Source organism: Puma concolor, chromosome B4 (genome assembly GCF_028749965.1).
Source record: "Puma concolor isolate L17-30 chromosome B4, mPumCon1.1.hap2, whole genome shotgun sequence".
NCBI lineage: Eukaryota > Metazoa > Chordata > Mammalia > Carnivora > Felidae > Puma > Puma concolor.
In genome coordinates this window covers 117,801,880-117,816,371 of record NC_141673.1, presented here as the reverse complement: position 1 = coordinate 117,816,371, position 14,492 = coordinate 117,801,880, and the positions used below count along the sequence as shown (strand labels likewise).

The 14,492-nt window shown below is 46.7% G+C and overlaps 1 protein-coding gene across 5 annotated transcripts in view; it reads right to left on the bottom strand.

The window, feature by feature from the left end:
• The window catches only part of MKX (mohawk homeobox), a 69,483-nt gene extending 59,530 nt beyond the window's left edge, over positions 1-9,953 (bottom strand). Inside the window, exons 1-3 of one of the 5 annotated variants that reach the window (XM_086714682.1) lie at positions 9,671-9,953; positions 7,202-7,468; positions 5,255-5,414 (exon numbers count right to left, since the gene is read on the bottom strand). In XM_086714682.1, the coding sequence (XP_086570808.1) occupies positions 5,255-5,414; positions 7,202-7,389 (348 nt within the window). In that variant the 5' untranslated portion in view covers positions 7,390-7,468; positions 9,671-9,953. Of the gene's footprint in view, positions 1-5,254; positions 5,415-7,201; positions 7,469-7,724; positions 7,811-8,447; positions 8,596-9,670 lie in introns of those variants that run through there. The other 4 variants (XM_086714681.1, XM_086714678.1, XM_086714679.1 and 1 more) reach the window with 4 other exon arrangements.
• Between the last annotated feature and the right edge of the window lie 4,539 nt (positions 9,954-14,492).

Here is a 14,492-nt window from a genome sequence, read left to right as displayed (position 1 = left end):
CATATAGAATTAACAAACTTATTCTGAGTTACTCAACGGAAATGTTGAAAGCCTCATTTCCACACCATGTAGTGTAACACTTGGAATAATGTAGAAAGAGCAATCTGAGATTCTGTTGAATATTTAACAGTTGCCATAATCCTTGCAGTTGATAACTACATATATATCTCAACAGAAGCACTCAGCTAGCAAAAAAGGCTCTATGTCAACAGAAGGGGCAAAATCTTAGAAAGAAGCAATTTTAACCAATGGCACATGGACATTATCATAGGAATGTGAAACTTCTATAAGAAGAGGAAGCATTAACATTCAGTCATTAAATGGAATCTCAAACTAACTCCACATGCATTTCACTCTGTATTGTGATCATGAAAGAAGGCTTCCCAAGAAGACATTTCACTCTTATAAATTTATACTTTATACTTTATACACATTTATACTCTTATAAATAAGTAAATAAACAAACAAACAAACAAACAAATAAATAAATAAATAAATATGTGTATGTATATATACACACATATATATGTATATATATACACATATTTAAAAATATATACACATGAACAATGGGAAACTTTGAAATCAAATATAGCCCCCATCTGCCCTTCTCTGAAAAACTTCTTCCAAGGCAATTATTCTGTAGTAAGCTCTATATCCTATGATAATACAAAACACCAACTGCATACCATTTTGTGTTATTCCACAATAAAGCTGTTTACATTTAGGCACTACAGAGTGTATTTTTTTTTTTTAATTTTTTTTCAACGTTTTTTATTTATTTTTGGGACAGAGAGAGACAGAGCATGAACGGGGGAGGGGCAGAGAGAGAGGGAGACACAGAATCGGAAACAGGCTCCAGGCTCCGAGCCATCAGCCCAGAGCCTGACGCGGGGCTCGAACTCACGGACCGCAAGATCGTGACCTGGCTGAAGTCGGACGCTTAACCGACTGCGCCGCCCAGGCGCCCCTGAATATCTTTTTTTTTTTTAATTTTTTTCAGAGTGTATTTTTTATAATGTTGAAACAGTGGGCAGCCATAGAAATTAAGCACAATGGAATATTTTGGTTGATTAAAGTACACACACACACATACACACACACACACACACACACACACGTCATTACCTGTCAATTTTATGAAAATGTTTATATCTCGTTAGGAAGATGCCAGATTAACAATAAATAGCTCTTTCTGCTTCGTTTTTCAGGGCTATATAAAATGTAGCCATGGATTAACGTCCTTAGAACTTCTATCTGTCAGAAAAGTACCTTTTGTGGTCCTGAAGATATTTCTTCCACTAAAGTTTCAGTTTCTTGCTTCTAGGTCTAGTGGAGACTGCTGACCAGGTTTTATGCCCTTCCTTATCAATTTAAGAGCAACAAAACAAGGCAAAACTACATTTCATGAGAAGTTTAACAATTTGACACACAGCCAAAAGGAAAATGTTAAGTGTAAAAGACATTCTTGAAATAGGATACTCTTGTAATTAAGGAATAAAAGTTATGTTAGCCACTTATTAACATCAGTCATGAGAAACAGATAGGAGGTACTGCAATAAACAACGAAAAGGAGTTTGGAACCAGAAATAAGGGGAACGCTCCATATTTGTCCACCGACACAAAAATACGACATATTTCCAGATATACTGAAAATAATAAAATGAGTTATATTCTTGCTGGTCTATAAACCTTCATATAGCATTAAAGATAATGTGTGTTCAATGGAATGTATTTTAAAACTAGAATATCTTTGTCAGATTTCAAGACATTAACCAAGTTTCAGAATGGTGTTTTGGAAAACCACATGGTGATTATAATGGTATTCCCCAATTAGACCTCTTCACTCTACAAACATGTACGAACAGTTTATGGAAAGTACAGTGCTGGGGTGATATGGGGGTATTGAAAGACATGAAAAAGACATGATTGCTCTACTCAAGAAGCCTGACTCCACAGGAGAAATTTATTCACTGGGGTCTAATTTGCAGGGATCAAAAGCTTTATTCAGCTCACAGGTTTATATTTTTTCCTCCAGAAGTGTAAAGTATTTACATAATTTATTTGGTTTACCATAGAGTCAGAATTTGCTTGGATGCTTAATGTATGTTTGACTTTCACAAACTGTTCCACATATATCAACATAAGTACAGTTGACTCTTGAACAACACAAGTTTGAACTGCATGGGACCACTTACACAGTTTTTTCAACAAAATACAATACTGTAAATGTATTTTCTCTTCCTTACAATTTTCTTAATAACATTTTCATTTCTCTAGCTTACTTTATTGTAAGAATACACTACAGAATACGTATAACATACAAAATATGTGTTGATCGACTATTCATGTTATTGGTAAGGCTTACAGTCAACAGTAGGCTACTAGTAGTTAAGTTTTTGGGGAGTCAAAAATATGTGGATTTTTTACTTGTGGGGAGGGTTGGCACCCTAACACTTGTGTTGTTCAAGGGTCAGGTGTAGATAGATATATATATATGTGTGTGTGTGTGTGTGTATATATATATATATATATATATATATTTACATATATATATGTATATTTTTATGTAGATATCCTATTATGCCTAATTGAAAATAACTAGACCCAAATTGGATTACTACATTTAACATCCCTTCGCTATTCTATACATTTTGATTTTTTCCATTTATCACTACACAGTTCCAGAAACCAACTTCATTTCCTATAAAAATTTGGAAATCGTTAGGCAGGGATGACTTATTATTATAAACAATTATCTTTGCTCCATTTAAAAATTAAATAATTTAGTGCATTTTTATTTTCTGAGATTTAGTGTAAGAGAAAGAAAATGTAATGACAAGTTTTCACTACATGAATGAAAACTTCACGTTAATTAGAAGACTGTAACAGGGTTACCAAGATCTTTAATACAAAAAGAATGATTATTTGTGTTCAAACTATCATTAGAGGTAGAAAATGATTTGATTCTGTATTAAAATTACAACTATGTGGACTGCATCTCAACAAAGCCACTGTACACAAAAATTTAAACGTCTCTGCTAATGACAATATTAGTTTTCATAATTAAAAAATGTTCTAGTGTGGGGGCAGCTGGGTGGCTCAGTCGGTTAAGCCTCAGACTCTTGATTTTGGCTCAGATCATGGTCTTCCCTTTCATGGGTTTGAGGCCTACGTCGGGCTCTTACCTCACTGTGAGGATTCCCACTATTTGGGATTCTCTCTCTCTCAAATAAATAAATAAACTTAAAAATTAAAAAAAAAATGTCCTGGGGTGCGGTGGCTCAGTCAGTTAAGTGTCTGATCTTGATTTCAGCTCAGGTCTTAAACTCCTGGTCGTGAGATCGAGCCCTGAGATAGGCTCCATGCTAAGCATGGAGCCTGCTTAAGATTCTCTCTCTCTCTCTCTCTCTCTCTCTCTCTCTCTCTCTCTCTCTCAATCTCTGTCTCTGTCTCTCTCCCCTCTATGCCTCACCCACTCATGCTCTCCCTTCTCTTTCTCTCTCAAAAAAAAAAATGCTCTAGCTATGTCATATTTTTTTTTGCTTTCTGTATGAAAGAATGCAAGCATTAAATATGGAACTGTATGATAAACCAAATTAATCTAATGCTTTATTGCTGACATCATTGTGAAACATTCAAATAGCTCTATAAAGTGGTGTATTTTCAAAATAAATAGCATACCTGTTTAAACTGAAATTTGAACATATGCATTTATTTTCACAAGTCAAGTTTTTCTGACTGGAATCACTGAAAATTCATAGTTTTATGTTAAGCAGATATTAAGCCAAGAACACTAAATAAATTTTCCCCTCCAGTGCTGCAGCAAATCACTATTAATACTATTGCCTGTTAACATGAAGCAAAACAGATGTTTTCCCCTACAATTGTATTCTGAATATAAGCAGACAAATGCATATTATAGTTTTAATAAGCTTGAATACAAGTCAACTTTCATGCTTTGTCAAACTTTCCAGCAATTCCTAAAATGACAATTTTAAATACTCTGGAAAGCAAGTTTTATTTTATCTAGTAGTTAAATATTGTCTTTATTTGGGGTCTCCCTCACTATAAATTTAATGAAATAACCAAAACTTCACAGATGCAGTCATGTAGTACTACTATAATATATGAAACTTCTTAGCTCATTTAGCTCCTCCTATTTCTGAATAAATTTGCTCTGTTTGCATGCATAAAAGTTCATGCCACCAAATTTATTAAAGAAGACTGTGGTGTGTTGGAAAAAGCATTTGATCTGGAATTACATTATTTCCAGGCCCACCTCTACCCCTTACTAACATTTAACTTCCACAGTGCCTTGGTCACATCATCTGTAAAATTCTGATAACTGCTCTTCCTCGCCATGTTTCTCCATGTTTCTGTGAATATCAAATAAGACTCTGTAGGGAAAAATTTAGTCAAATGTTGTTGGTTGGAGTGTTGTTGGTTGGAGAAGAAACAAACTTGTACCCTTTCTCTACTCTTGACAAAGTAAACCAACTACTTGAAATTGGTCTCTTCCTAACCACAGTGGGAAGATTCCAGAAGCAAAATTTGTGGCTTCTATCTAACACTTGGGATGTCTCATATTAAAAAAAAAAAAAAATTCAAAGCCCACTTCTTGCCCTTCCACTCCATCTCCTAGCTCTGTCAGTAAAGGCAATTTTTAAAGTTATCCTGTACTTGACCTTTCATATGGGGCCCTAATGTGGAATGCCTTTCTGCATGGCTCTCAAAGCATCATCCAGGGCCAGCAGCTTCGGCATCATCCAGAGAACTTGTTAGAAATGCAAATCATCCACCCCACCCCAAACCTACTACTGAATCAAAAACTCTGGTGTGGGGCCCAGCAATGTGAGTTTGAGCAAGTCCTCTGAGGGATTCCAACGCACACTCAGGTTTGAAAATCACTGCAGATAGTCCCATCTGTAGCCATCTAGGTGCCGCACACCGGTCCAGATTCCCAGGCACCTTCTCATAACTCGCAGCTGACTTTTCACCGCCCTCCCTAACAAAACACCGAGCAGTCCCGCCTGAACGGGGCATTCGCACTGAATTGGTAGCTAAGCTTGAGAGGAAACCCAGAAACTTCCTACAACACAACTCTGCTCCCGTGCCAAGCCCTCAGCATCCTCGGAGGCAGGAGCCTGAGCACCTGGACGGCCTCCGGGGGCCCGATCCCTGCGCGGCGGGAGGCGCGCCACGTGCAGATCCGCGCAAAGTCGACGCGCGCCCGCGCCTCGGCCGCGGTTACCTGCACTAGCGTCATCTGCGAGCCCAGCGCCAGGAGGATCTTCTCGGTCTTGGTGGGGTACGGGTTGTCACGGTGCTTGTAAAGCCACTGCTTGAGGGGCCGCGCCATGTCCTGCAGAGCCTGCCGCTTGTGCCTCACCTTCCCGCCATTCTGCCTGGCCCTGGACACCGGGAGAGGAAGCCCGGGTGAGCTGCGCCGCCCGGCTGCAGCGCCCCCCACCCTCGGGGTCCCCCGCGTCTGGACACCTTCGCGCCCGCGGCCACGCGCCCACCGGGAACGGCTGCCGACCCCGCGTCCCGCACCCCGGGGCATCCGGCTGGGAGGTAGGTGCCCGCCAGGCGCCTCCAGGCTGAGGCGAGGCCGGGGCGGGAGCCACAGGGCTTCTGGGCGCGAAAATCCTTCCCTGGGCACCTCTCTTTGAAATGGCCTGGCCGTCGCAGGGGGTCAGGTGGCAGTGAGGGATACTAAGTTTATCTTGGAAGAGGGGATATCTTGAAGCCAGCACCCAGGGGTTAGAGGTTTAGGTGACGAAGGCTAAGTCATCTGACTGGCGACCCCTCGCCCCCCTGCACCGCGCCCTTGAGAGGCTGTGGCCTCGCGGGTTGGGTCAGGCTGCTGCCAGCTCTCGAACGTTCTTTTGGGGAACTCACGCCTGGCTTCCAGGCGCTCGGGGCTTCCAGTCGCCCGCGGTCAAAGTAAAGGTTGCCCGCTGGACGTCGGGAATAAAGCAAGGAATGACGGCCGTCCCCCTCCCCCCGCCCAGCTTCTCTTCTCGCTCTCTACTTCCTTTGGTCCTCTGGAAACAGGGGGAACTTTCCAAGCAAGTTGTTTGTAGAGGATAGAGGCAGAACCTAAAAAACACTCTAGGGGCCTTTTCCCGACTTAAGGTAGGGTTAAAAAGCATGGAGCACTCCGTCTCATTGGGTAAAGTTAAAGAAAAAGAAAAAAAAAAAAAAAAGAAAGAAAGAAAACCCTGAGGAAAAGCACATTCAAAGGAGGAAGAGGCCGGAGCAGCCCGGAACCGGGTGCCGGGCGCTGCGCTCCCCCGCGACTCCGGGAGGTGTCGCCGCGCGGCCGCTCGCGCGGCCGGCTAGTCAGGGAGGCTCGCGCGCCTGCGCCTTAGCCTCCAGGACTTTCGCCTCTTTAAACACTTTGAAATGCAACTCCATCCGAAAGGACTGGTAGTAACATTTTGACGAAACCTAATCTCTATTTTACTAACCAACAACGCCGCAGAACAAGCAGCTGATGCAATCTCTCAGGTGGAGACGCCCAGGACGGCTCCCCCTCCCCCCGCGGGGCGCTTCGGAAGCAGCCGCGACGCCTCCGCAGCAGGCGCTGCGGGCCCACCCGCGAGCTCTACGCTCCCCGGCAGCCCCTCACCCGGCTAAACCGAAACTCGGTCCGGCAGGCCCGCGGCCTCCCTCTCCGGGCTCGCAGCGGGCCCCGCCGAGCCGCGCGCGCGTCCCGGGCGTCCTGCGGAGAGCCGACCTTGCCAACACCTTGGCCGAAGCACCTCGAGCTTCGAGGCCGTGGCGAGGCCCTGTCGTGACACGAGAGGGGAAGCCCACGGGGCTGGCCTGACCTGGGAAGCCCCGATTGCTTGCCCCTGCCCTGTTCCTGGGCGTCCCGCTCAGTCCTTTCTGCCTCGCTCTCATCCGCTCTTCTGCACCCGCGGTCCACAGAGGGGCAGGGAGCCCCCTACCCTGAGGTCCAGGTATGGGAGGATTGAGGCACCGTTTCCAACAAGCCTTTTGAGCTATCTTGATGAACCGATTCCCCTATATTTTGAGAAACTAATGCCTTAAAAGGACAATCCGCGAGACCAGGGGCGGAGACCTGCTCTCCCGGGAGCTCCGGGCCCCTGACCCCCGGGCTGCGGCTGCGGCTGCCACTCCCACCCCTCCAGGCTGCAGGCGGGCAGGGGTCCCGGCAGGGTGCGCATACCCAGTCCTGCGGTGCCTCAGGCCGAGGTTGTCCTTGAGGGGCGGGCCGTCCGGAATGCCCACCTCGGGGCGGGCGTGGGGACTGTCTAGGACGCCACCATAGGGCCGGCTGCCCCTTTCCCGTTCGGGAGCACCGCGGTCCTCAAAAAGCACGGCGCCGCTGAGCTTGTTGAAGACGATGGTGTTCATGGTGCCGGCAGGCAGAGGCGCGCCGCGCGGCCGCTGCGCCTTGAGGCCTGGCCGCCGGGAGCTCCGCAGGGCTCGGGTTCTAGGAGAAGATGCATCACGTTACTCGCTCAGTGCTCACCTCCCTACGCGTCCCGAGCCCCGGACTCCGCGGAGGCTCTGGCCTGGGGAGCCGAGAGGAGGAGCGGCGGCGCCACACCTGGACAAGGGAACCCTTGCCTCTCCCCACCTGGCAACACCGCTCCTCCCTTCGCACCAATCCCCCGCACGCTCCAGGTCTCTACCCTCTTCCTAGTCCCGGCGATCGTTCCAAGGAACCTCAACCAGGGATAATTTACCCGCGTAGGCAAAGGGAAGTAATTCCTAAAGGAGTTCTTTTCTCGGTTTTAATCTGGAAGAAGTGCACTCGGGTTAGCAGAGCGGAATAGGCGCGGCGGAGTGGCGGGGGGGGGGGGGGGGGCGGCGTTCTTCAGCCACAACGGAAGTCTAAAGCATCTCGGAGCTCTCACTCGGGTTGGAAGGAGGGGTTGGAAGGAAGGGAAATTTTTGGGTAATATGAACAACTGCATCTGCAAGCCCCGGTTAATGAGTCCCAGGCCACACCGGGATTCCCGGGATTTTCATGTTTTCTAGATCCTGGATGGTTTGGCTGAAACCCCGAAATTCTTATTCCGGCTGAGGTCCCTGGGGGGTGGAGGTAAGGGCAGGGAAAGTGAGCTGACTTCTAAGCTACAAAGTTAAGTGGCACCAGGGACAAATGTACCACATAGTCTCCCTCCCCCCAAGTCTTCCTACCACCCCCCTGCCCGCTGCAGGACGCGCAAGGTCCCGGCTGGTCAAAGGCGCCGGAGTCCCGGGCCTCCCAGAACCCGCTGTCAGTGCTGTCCTCTTACGCAGCGTGGGTGTGAGCCTCGAACTCGAAGCCCTGACTCACCCGCCCCTTTCTGGGGTCTCGGGGAACCATTTCAGAGGTTGCATAGATGTTAGGAGCGGAAGGAGGCGTCGCGGTCCGCGCACCACCAAGCCTGCGGCTGCCGTCATTGAAAAAGCTTTCAGCTCACCTCCCAGGTCGCGGCGGCCGGGAGCCTCCTGCCGAAGAGCGCAGGCCTCAGGTTCAAGTCTGCGCCGCCGCTTAGCAGTGGCGTTATCGCCCCCATCACCCCGCCCTCGCGCTTCGGGGTAGCTTCTGTTTCTTCCCAGTAGCCTGGGCACAACTGCCAGAGCCCCCTCACCCCGCCCCGCCGCAGCGGGGGCTGCTACCCCTAACACACACACATATCATCAGCCATGCCGAGCTCCCACACTTGCCAACGCCCCCTGCCCCGCCCTCCAGCCATCACAGGAGCGGCCACGCGCGACATTTAGGGCCGTGACCACAGAGGCTAAGCGACGGCTACCGTCAGTGTTCGTGGAGAGGTGAAGTCAGACTTCTGCTGGCTGCCCCGTGTACCACAAGGCTGAGTCCTCCCACGCAGACAGGTACGTGTCTGGAGTGTGCACGCAGCCTCCGCGAAAAGTGTCAAAGCAAATTTCCGTGCTCGCAGCCTCTGTTCTAAGGTCAGGACTAGCCTTTTTTTTTTTTTTTTTTTTTTTTTAAATCGGTGCGCTTAGTGCTTTGCGTTCACGCTGCGCTGTAAAACACGCCCTTTTCCAGTCCCACAGTGTTTCCCCACCACAGTCCTGTCCTCCTATATTCAACGGCTAGTTTTTCCTAGCGACTCCGCTGCGAGGTTTGCCCTACCGGACCCTTCCGCGCTGTCCCAAGCCCACAGAGACATCGCAACCACAGACACCCGGCGCGGTCCGGGTCTGCAGGCAGCAAGCGAGGTGGCCGGGGGCTGCGAAGGTCCGAGAACTGGGTCCTGACTCGAGGGGTTGCGGGGTGGGGGAGGGCATGTGAAGCGCGGTACCTGGACCTCACCCGGCGCCCCACCACGGTCCTCAGCACCTCTTCTCCGCTCCAGTGCTCCCCACTTACCCTCACCCTGACTCACTCCAAACTGTTGCTTGGGGAGCTCCTACCCCGCGGAACTACCCCGCCCAACGCCCGCGAGCAATTTTAAAGCCAAGGAGGGGCAATCAGGTGGGCGCCCAGGCGCCTCGCAGACCCTCTGGCCAGCCTTGGTCACCACCCGGGCGCGTGCCCACTGGACCTCGGAGGGAAGTGGGGGAAGGGCGGGGACAGCGGAGGCTCCCGGGGCAGAGGGAAGGAGTAGCTCCGGGGCCGGAGCGAGCCTCCCGTCCCGAGGCCCTGAGCTGGGACGCCGGGACCCGCGGGCTGTACCTGTGGCGGTGGGGCCGGCGGCCGGCGGCAGGGCGGCTGGCTCTCCCGCGTCGAGGCTAGGCTCACTCCCATCCCCGCCTCATGTTCTCCGCGCGGGCTCCAGCGCGCTCACCGCCGCCACCGCCGTCGTCTCGGCTTTATTTACTCAGACGGGCGCGCGCGGCCCGGGAACAGGAATACCGAGGCCTTCTCATGTTTCTTGACTGCCGGGCCCAGCCGGCGAACATCCTGCAGGCGCGGTATCCACGTTCCCGGGCCGGCGAGAGGAAGCCTCAGCACCCTCCCGGCAGCGGGCACTGCAGTTAACCCTCGCAGAGGAGCCGCCGCTTCAGGCGCCGCCGGGGAGTCCCCGGCCCGCCGCGTCTTCCCCAGCGGGGCCCCGCTCTCAGATCCGCCGGCCCCGCAGGCGCTGAGCAAAAGGGGCTATTTCCTTCGCACTTAGGGGAGAAATCGGAGAAGCCGCAAGTAGCGCCGGGCTTGGGCTCTGGAAGCCGAGATGCTGCGGTGCAAATCCCGCGTGTTAGCTGGCCCGAGAGCTGGAAATTTAGCCACGCGTGGCTAGGCGGGAGAGAGCTTTACGACGCGCCCTTAATTTTCTTCGCGATTAGCTGGAGTACAGTTAGAGCACGGGTTTGTGTCTACAACGCGTGAGCGTATTGCAGAAGGTGCTTGGCGCCCCGGGAGCTCCTTTTCTGCTGTCACTGGGCTTCTGAGGTCCGCGCTGTTTCAAAGCCAGACACACATTCACCGTCCGAGGCCAGGGCTGGAGAGGCTGCGCTCGCCACGGGACGTAGGGGTGGAGGGAGGCAAGGCCGGGGCGAGCGAGCCCAGGTGCCCAACCCACTGTGACCCAGGTATGGAAGAGAAGGCGAGCCCAGGGCCAGGCATCTGCATGGAGGAAGGGGGATGGCACTTGGGAGAATCCCGAGCTGGGACACAGTGCAAAGGGAGAGAATGCCTCTCAGATTCCTTTATTGATGATGGTTCCCTTCCCACCATCACCCCAAATAAGAGAGTAACAAAAGCTGTGGTTTAGGTGCAACTGGAAGCTTGGAGTTTCTGGCAGCCTTGAAGATCCCCAAGGCGCCGAGCACGAAGCCGTCCGCCTTCTCGCCGCCGGCCTTGAGGCAGCAGCGACACCTTCATCTTTTTATAAGAGCGAAAGTAGATTTTTCCAAACCTGAAAGTTATGGCATCATTTGTTCTTTTCTCCTTCAAGGTGGCTGGCCAGCTCTGGGGCAGTGGCCCACCTAAGCATCTTCCATTTATGTGGCCTGGAAGTGGTTAAAATATATGTTAAAGCTATTATTGCCAAGACTAATCACACCTTCGAATTTTCCTCTATGTTATCTCCCAAACTATGCGACGGCAAACGGGCGGTGGCACAATCTAAAGCATAGAAGGACGAACTTTTAAGTTTTTGCGCATTAGGTAGATAAATATTATCATTTGATCACATTTTCCAATGTCCGTGTTTTCTTTTATTGTATCATTTGCGGTTGGGCATTCTCATTTCGTCATTGGCGCTGCACTTGACTTGTTGCAGTGTGAGTTCAATAGACACAGAGGTCTACGGACCTCGCTGTGGGAATTTAAAGTGAGGGAAACATCAGAACATTTCAGCCACAGACTTACAGCGAGTAAGTTTCACAACAACTGGTATTTGATAATTCACAAGAGGAAATAGCCCGGTTTTCCCCTATCCTCTCTATAACACTCTCTATGATGTGGTCACCAGACATTATCAGGAAATCAGCTGTAAAACGCCCCTCTGACATATATTTTGGTCAGCTGCTCTCGTAAAGCAATGGGCAGTATGCAGTCGCTTGCAATTTCATAGTACCATACTGACTCATGGACTCATGGAGCAGGATACTTTAGTATAAGATACTACTTTTGTTGCTTTAGTCTTAACTGCATTTACACAACTTAAAAATGCATTTAGAGGACTTTGACTTAAGATCAATTTACATGTGAGATGTGTTTTCTTAAAGTCTGATATAAAATATACAGCAAAAAATGTTGCAAAAAATTTTTAATTTGGTATAGGAATAATATACACCTTAGACTTAAGTCACTGAAAAAGTAATGCAGAATTACTTTAGAATATAGTAACTAGAATCCATTTTAAAATGAAAAAACAAAACCCACAATGGAGGGTAGGTTTTAAAATGAAATAGTATGGAGAATCCTTCTGTAATGTACAAATAAGCATGTATTTTGCGATGGACCAAAATTTTATTTTTTCAAGTTTCATTCTCTATGCAAGAGTGAAGTTTCTTCTTTATTTTAACCCACAGTTCAAATACAGTTATCATTATCTTTAATTCCACCTTTTCCAAAGGTGAATTTTACTTAGCTTCTAATGCTGTATTCTAAAGTCAGTACATGAAATGCTATATCATAATCCTCAGAACTAAACCTTGCAATTTTAGAAAGCACTATCAGAAGCTTTAGAGAGTATATAGTTTGTGGGAGATAGCCATATGCAGGGAAAAGAGAAAAACAGTTCAGGCCAGAAGTCAGAAAAGTTGAGTCCAAATTCTCAAAATCGAGTCTGAATTCTGGTTAATTTGATGTTGGCTTAGTCTGAATTTACTAAAGTATAAAATGAAGATGTCAATTTTTCCATAAATTTGCCATATACTATTATTAAGATATTTTTTAAATGTGAAAGTAACGTATTGCAATTGCTAAAGCTAGAAAAATGTCAAGTAGAACATTTGGCAGAAATCTTAATTCGTTCTGTTAGACCTAGAGTGTAGTTATAAATATAAATAATTTTCCTTTCTTACAAGAAAAAAAGAAGCTTTCATTTTAAGCATTTTGATATTTTACCAAGGGGCCTGATGTTTCACAACAAATATTGGTCAAAGTTTTTGAAAATAAGGATTGCTTTTAAACTCTCTTTTCTGGTTATTACTTATAGGCAATGAAATAAATTACAAAGCCAGGGAAATTCTGTCACTTTCCATCCAAATGTTATTAAATAGTAAATTTATGGACAAATAGCAGGTTCAACCTCACACTTGGCCAGCATGAGTCGTAGAGATACATGTTGAAGTGCGTAAGTGGAACAACATAACAAGCAGAGAAAGACACAGCTGCAGAAACATCGTGGGCAAACTAGTAGAATAGGAGCCCTCCAAATTCCACAAGGCATTTTCACTTTGTTTATAATTTGACTTTGATTGCATTAATAATGCAGGATAAGTTCTGTCAGAGAGGGGGGGTCTTCTCCATAAATTCATTCTCAAGCAAGGAACAGAGTCCAAGTGAAAGTCCCTCTTCTGCTAGCTCCACCCAGTCACGTTCCTGAGACTCAACCACCGAGAGGTGGCCACCACTGGTTTGATGTGTATCCTCTCGATGGTTTTCTCTGCGTTCACATCCATGAATACAAACAAAACATAATAGTTCTGTTTTATGACCTTCTGAAAGAAATGAGACCATACCTTACAGAAGGGTATACACATACAGAGACACACAGAACTAAACTAAAACTTGCTTTCTCATTCAATTTCATAGAGAATTTTCATGTGAGTACCTATAAATACAAATCCATGGTTTTAACTGTTACATAATGCTCCATAATCTATTTAGCCATTCCTCGTCATCATTTCTGCCTTTTCAATGTTCACTATTATAAGCATTACACACCCTTGTTTATGATTATTTCTGCACACGTGTAAACATTTTTCTAGGAATCGCTACACAGACATAGAATTACTGGGTTGAAGGAATCATGATTTTAAAATTTTGATAAATATTTCCAAATTTCCCTCCAACCTGTACCTCCACAAAGTCTCCATTTCCTGACATGCTAACACAGCATATGTTTCATATGTTTGGACTTCATAATGTTTGCCAGTATGATGGGTAAAATAATGTCTTCTTGTTTGAAAACCTTTGCATTTGTTTATAAGCCAGTTGGGTTTCTTCATTGAAGAAACTTGCTTATATCTTTATTAGATGCCTTGTCGCTTTTATAAAGTCTTTATAAATGATTTTTCCATGATATATATGCTTTATATATTGCAAGTGTCATCTGGCCTGACATCCACCTTTTGCCTTTTTGGTTTTGCCTCACAGAAGGTTTAAATGTGAATATAGGTCAATAGGTCTGCATTTTCCTTTTTGAATTCTGGGTTTTGTGTCTTCCTTACAAAGGCTTTTAAAATATTTTCTTCTAATACTTTAAAAAATTGTTTTCACTTGGCTCTTTAATCCTTCTGGAATTAATCTGTATATGTTGTGAGATAGAGCTCTAATTTGGCTTTTTTTTCTTCAGTTGAATAGTCAGTTATTCCTATGGTGTCTATTAAAGAGTTTCCCCTCATTGATTTGAAATTACTTTTCTCGTATATATGGCGTATTCCTTTCCACATGTAGGTTGGTCTAAGAAGGCTTTAAGAGATGTTGCAAAACCCAATAGACTATAATAAATTTAATCTTCAAAAATTTAAAAGCATCCTGCCCGCCAAAGACTTCCAATATTATTCTGTTTCTAATTTCAGAGCATGTCAAGTATCGAAATAGTAATATGCGTGGCCTGGTTATGGTTCTAATTTAGAAGGCTAATTCAATACTGTTCTAGGACGAACTTGCCGTTTATTTTGTCGCGGTCCTGCTCAGAAGGAAGAGAGCAGTTTCAGGCAGCCATATTCTCCAGGGTAGAGTACGGCTGCACAGAGCTTTTCAAATGCATCACAGAACCAAATGATAACCGACCATGAGCAATATAAGGTTATTTGTAAAAGTGATGAGTCCCTGCTATCCGTGATTTGTGAAAGTAAAATGCATCTTTTTTCTTGCTCAAATT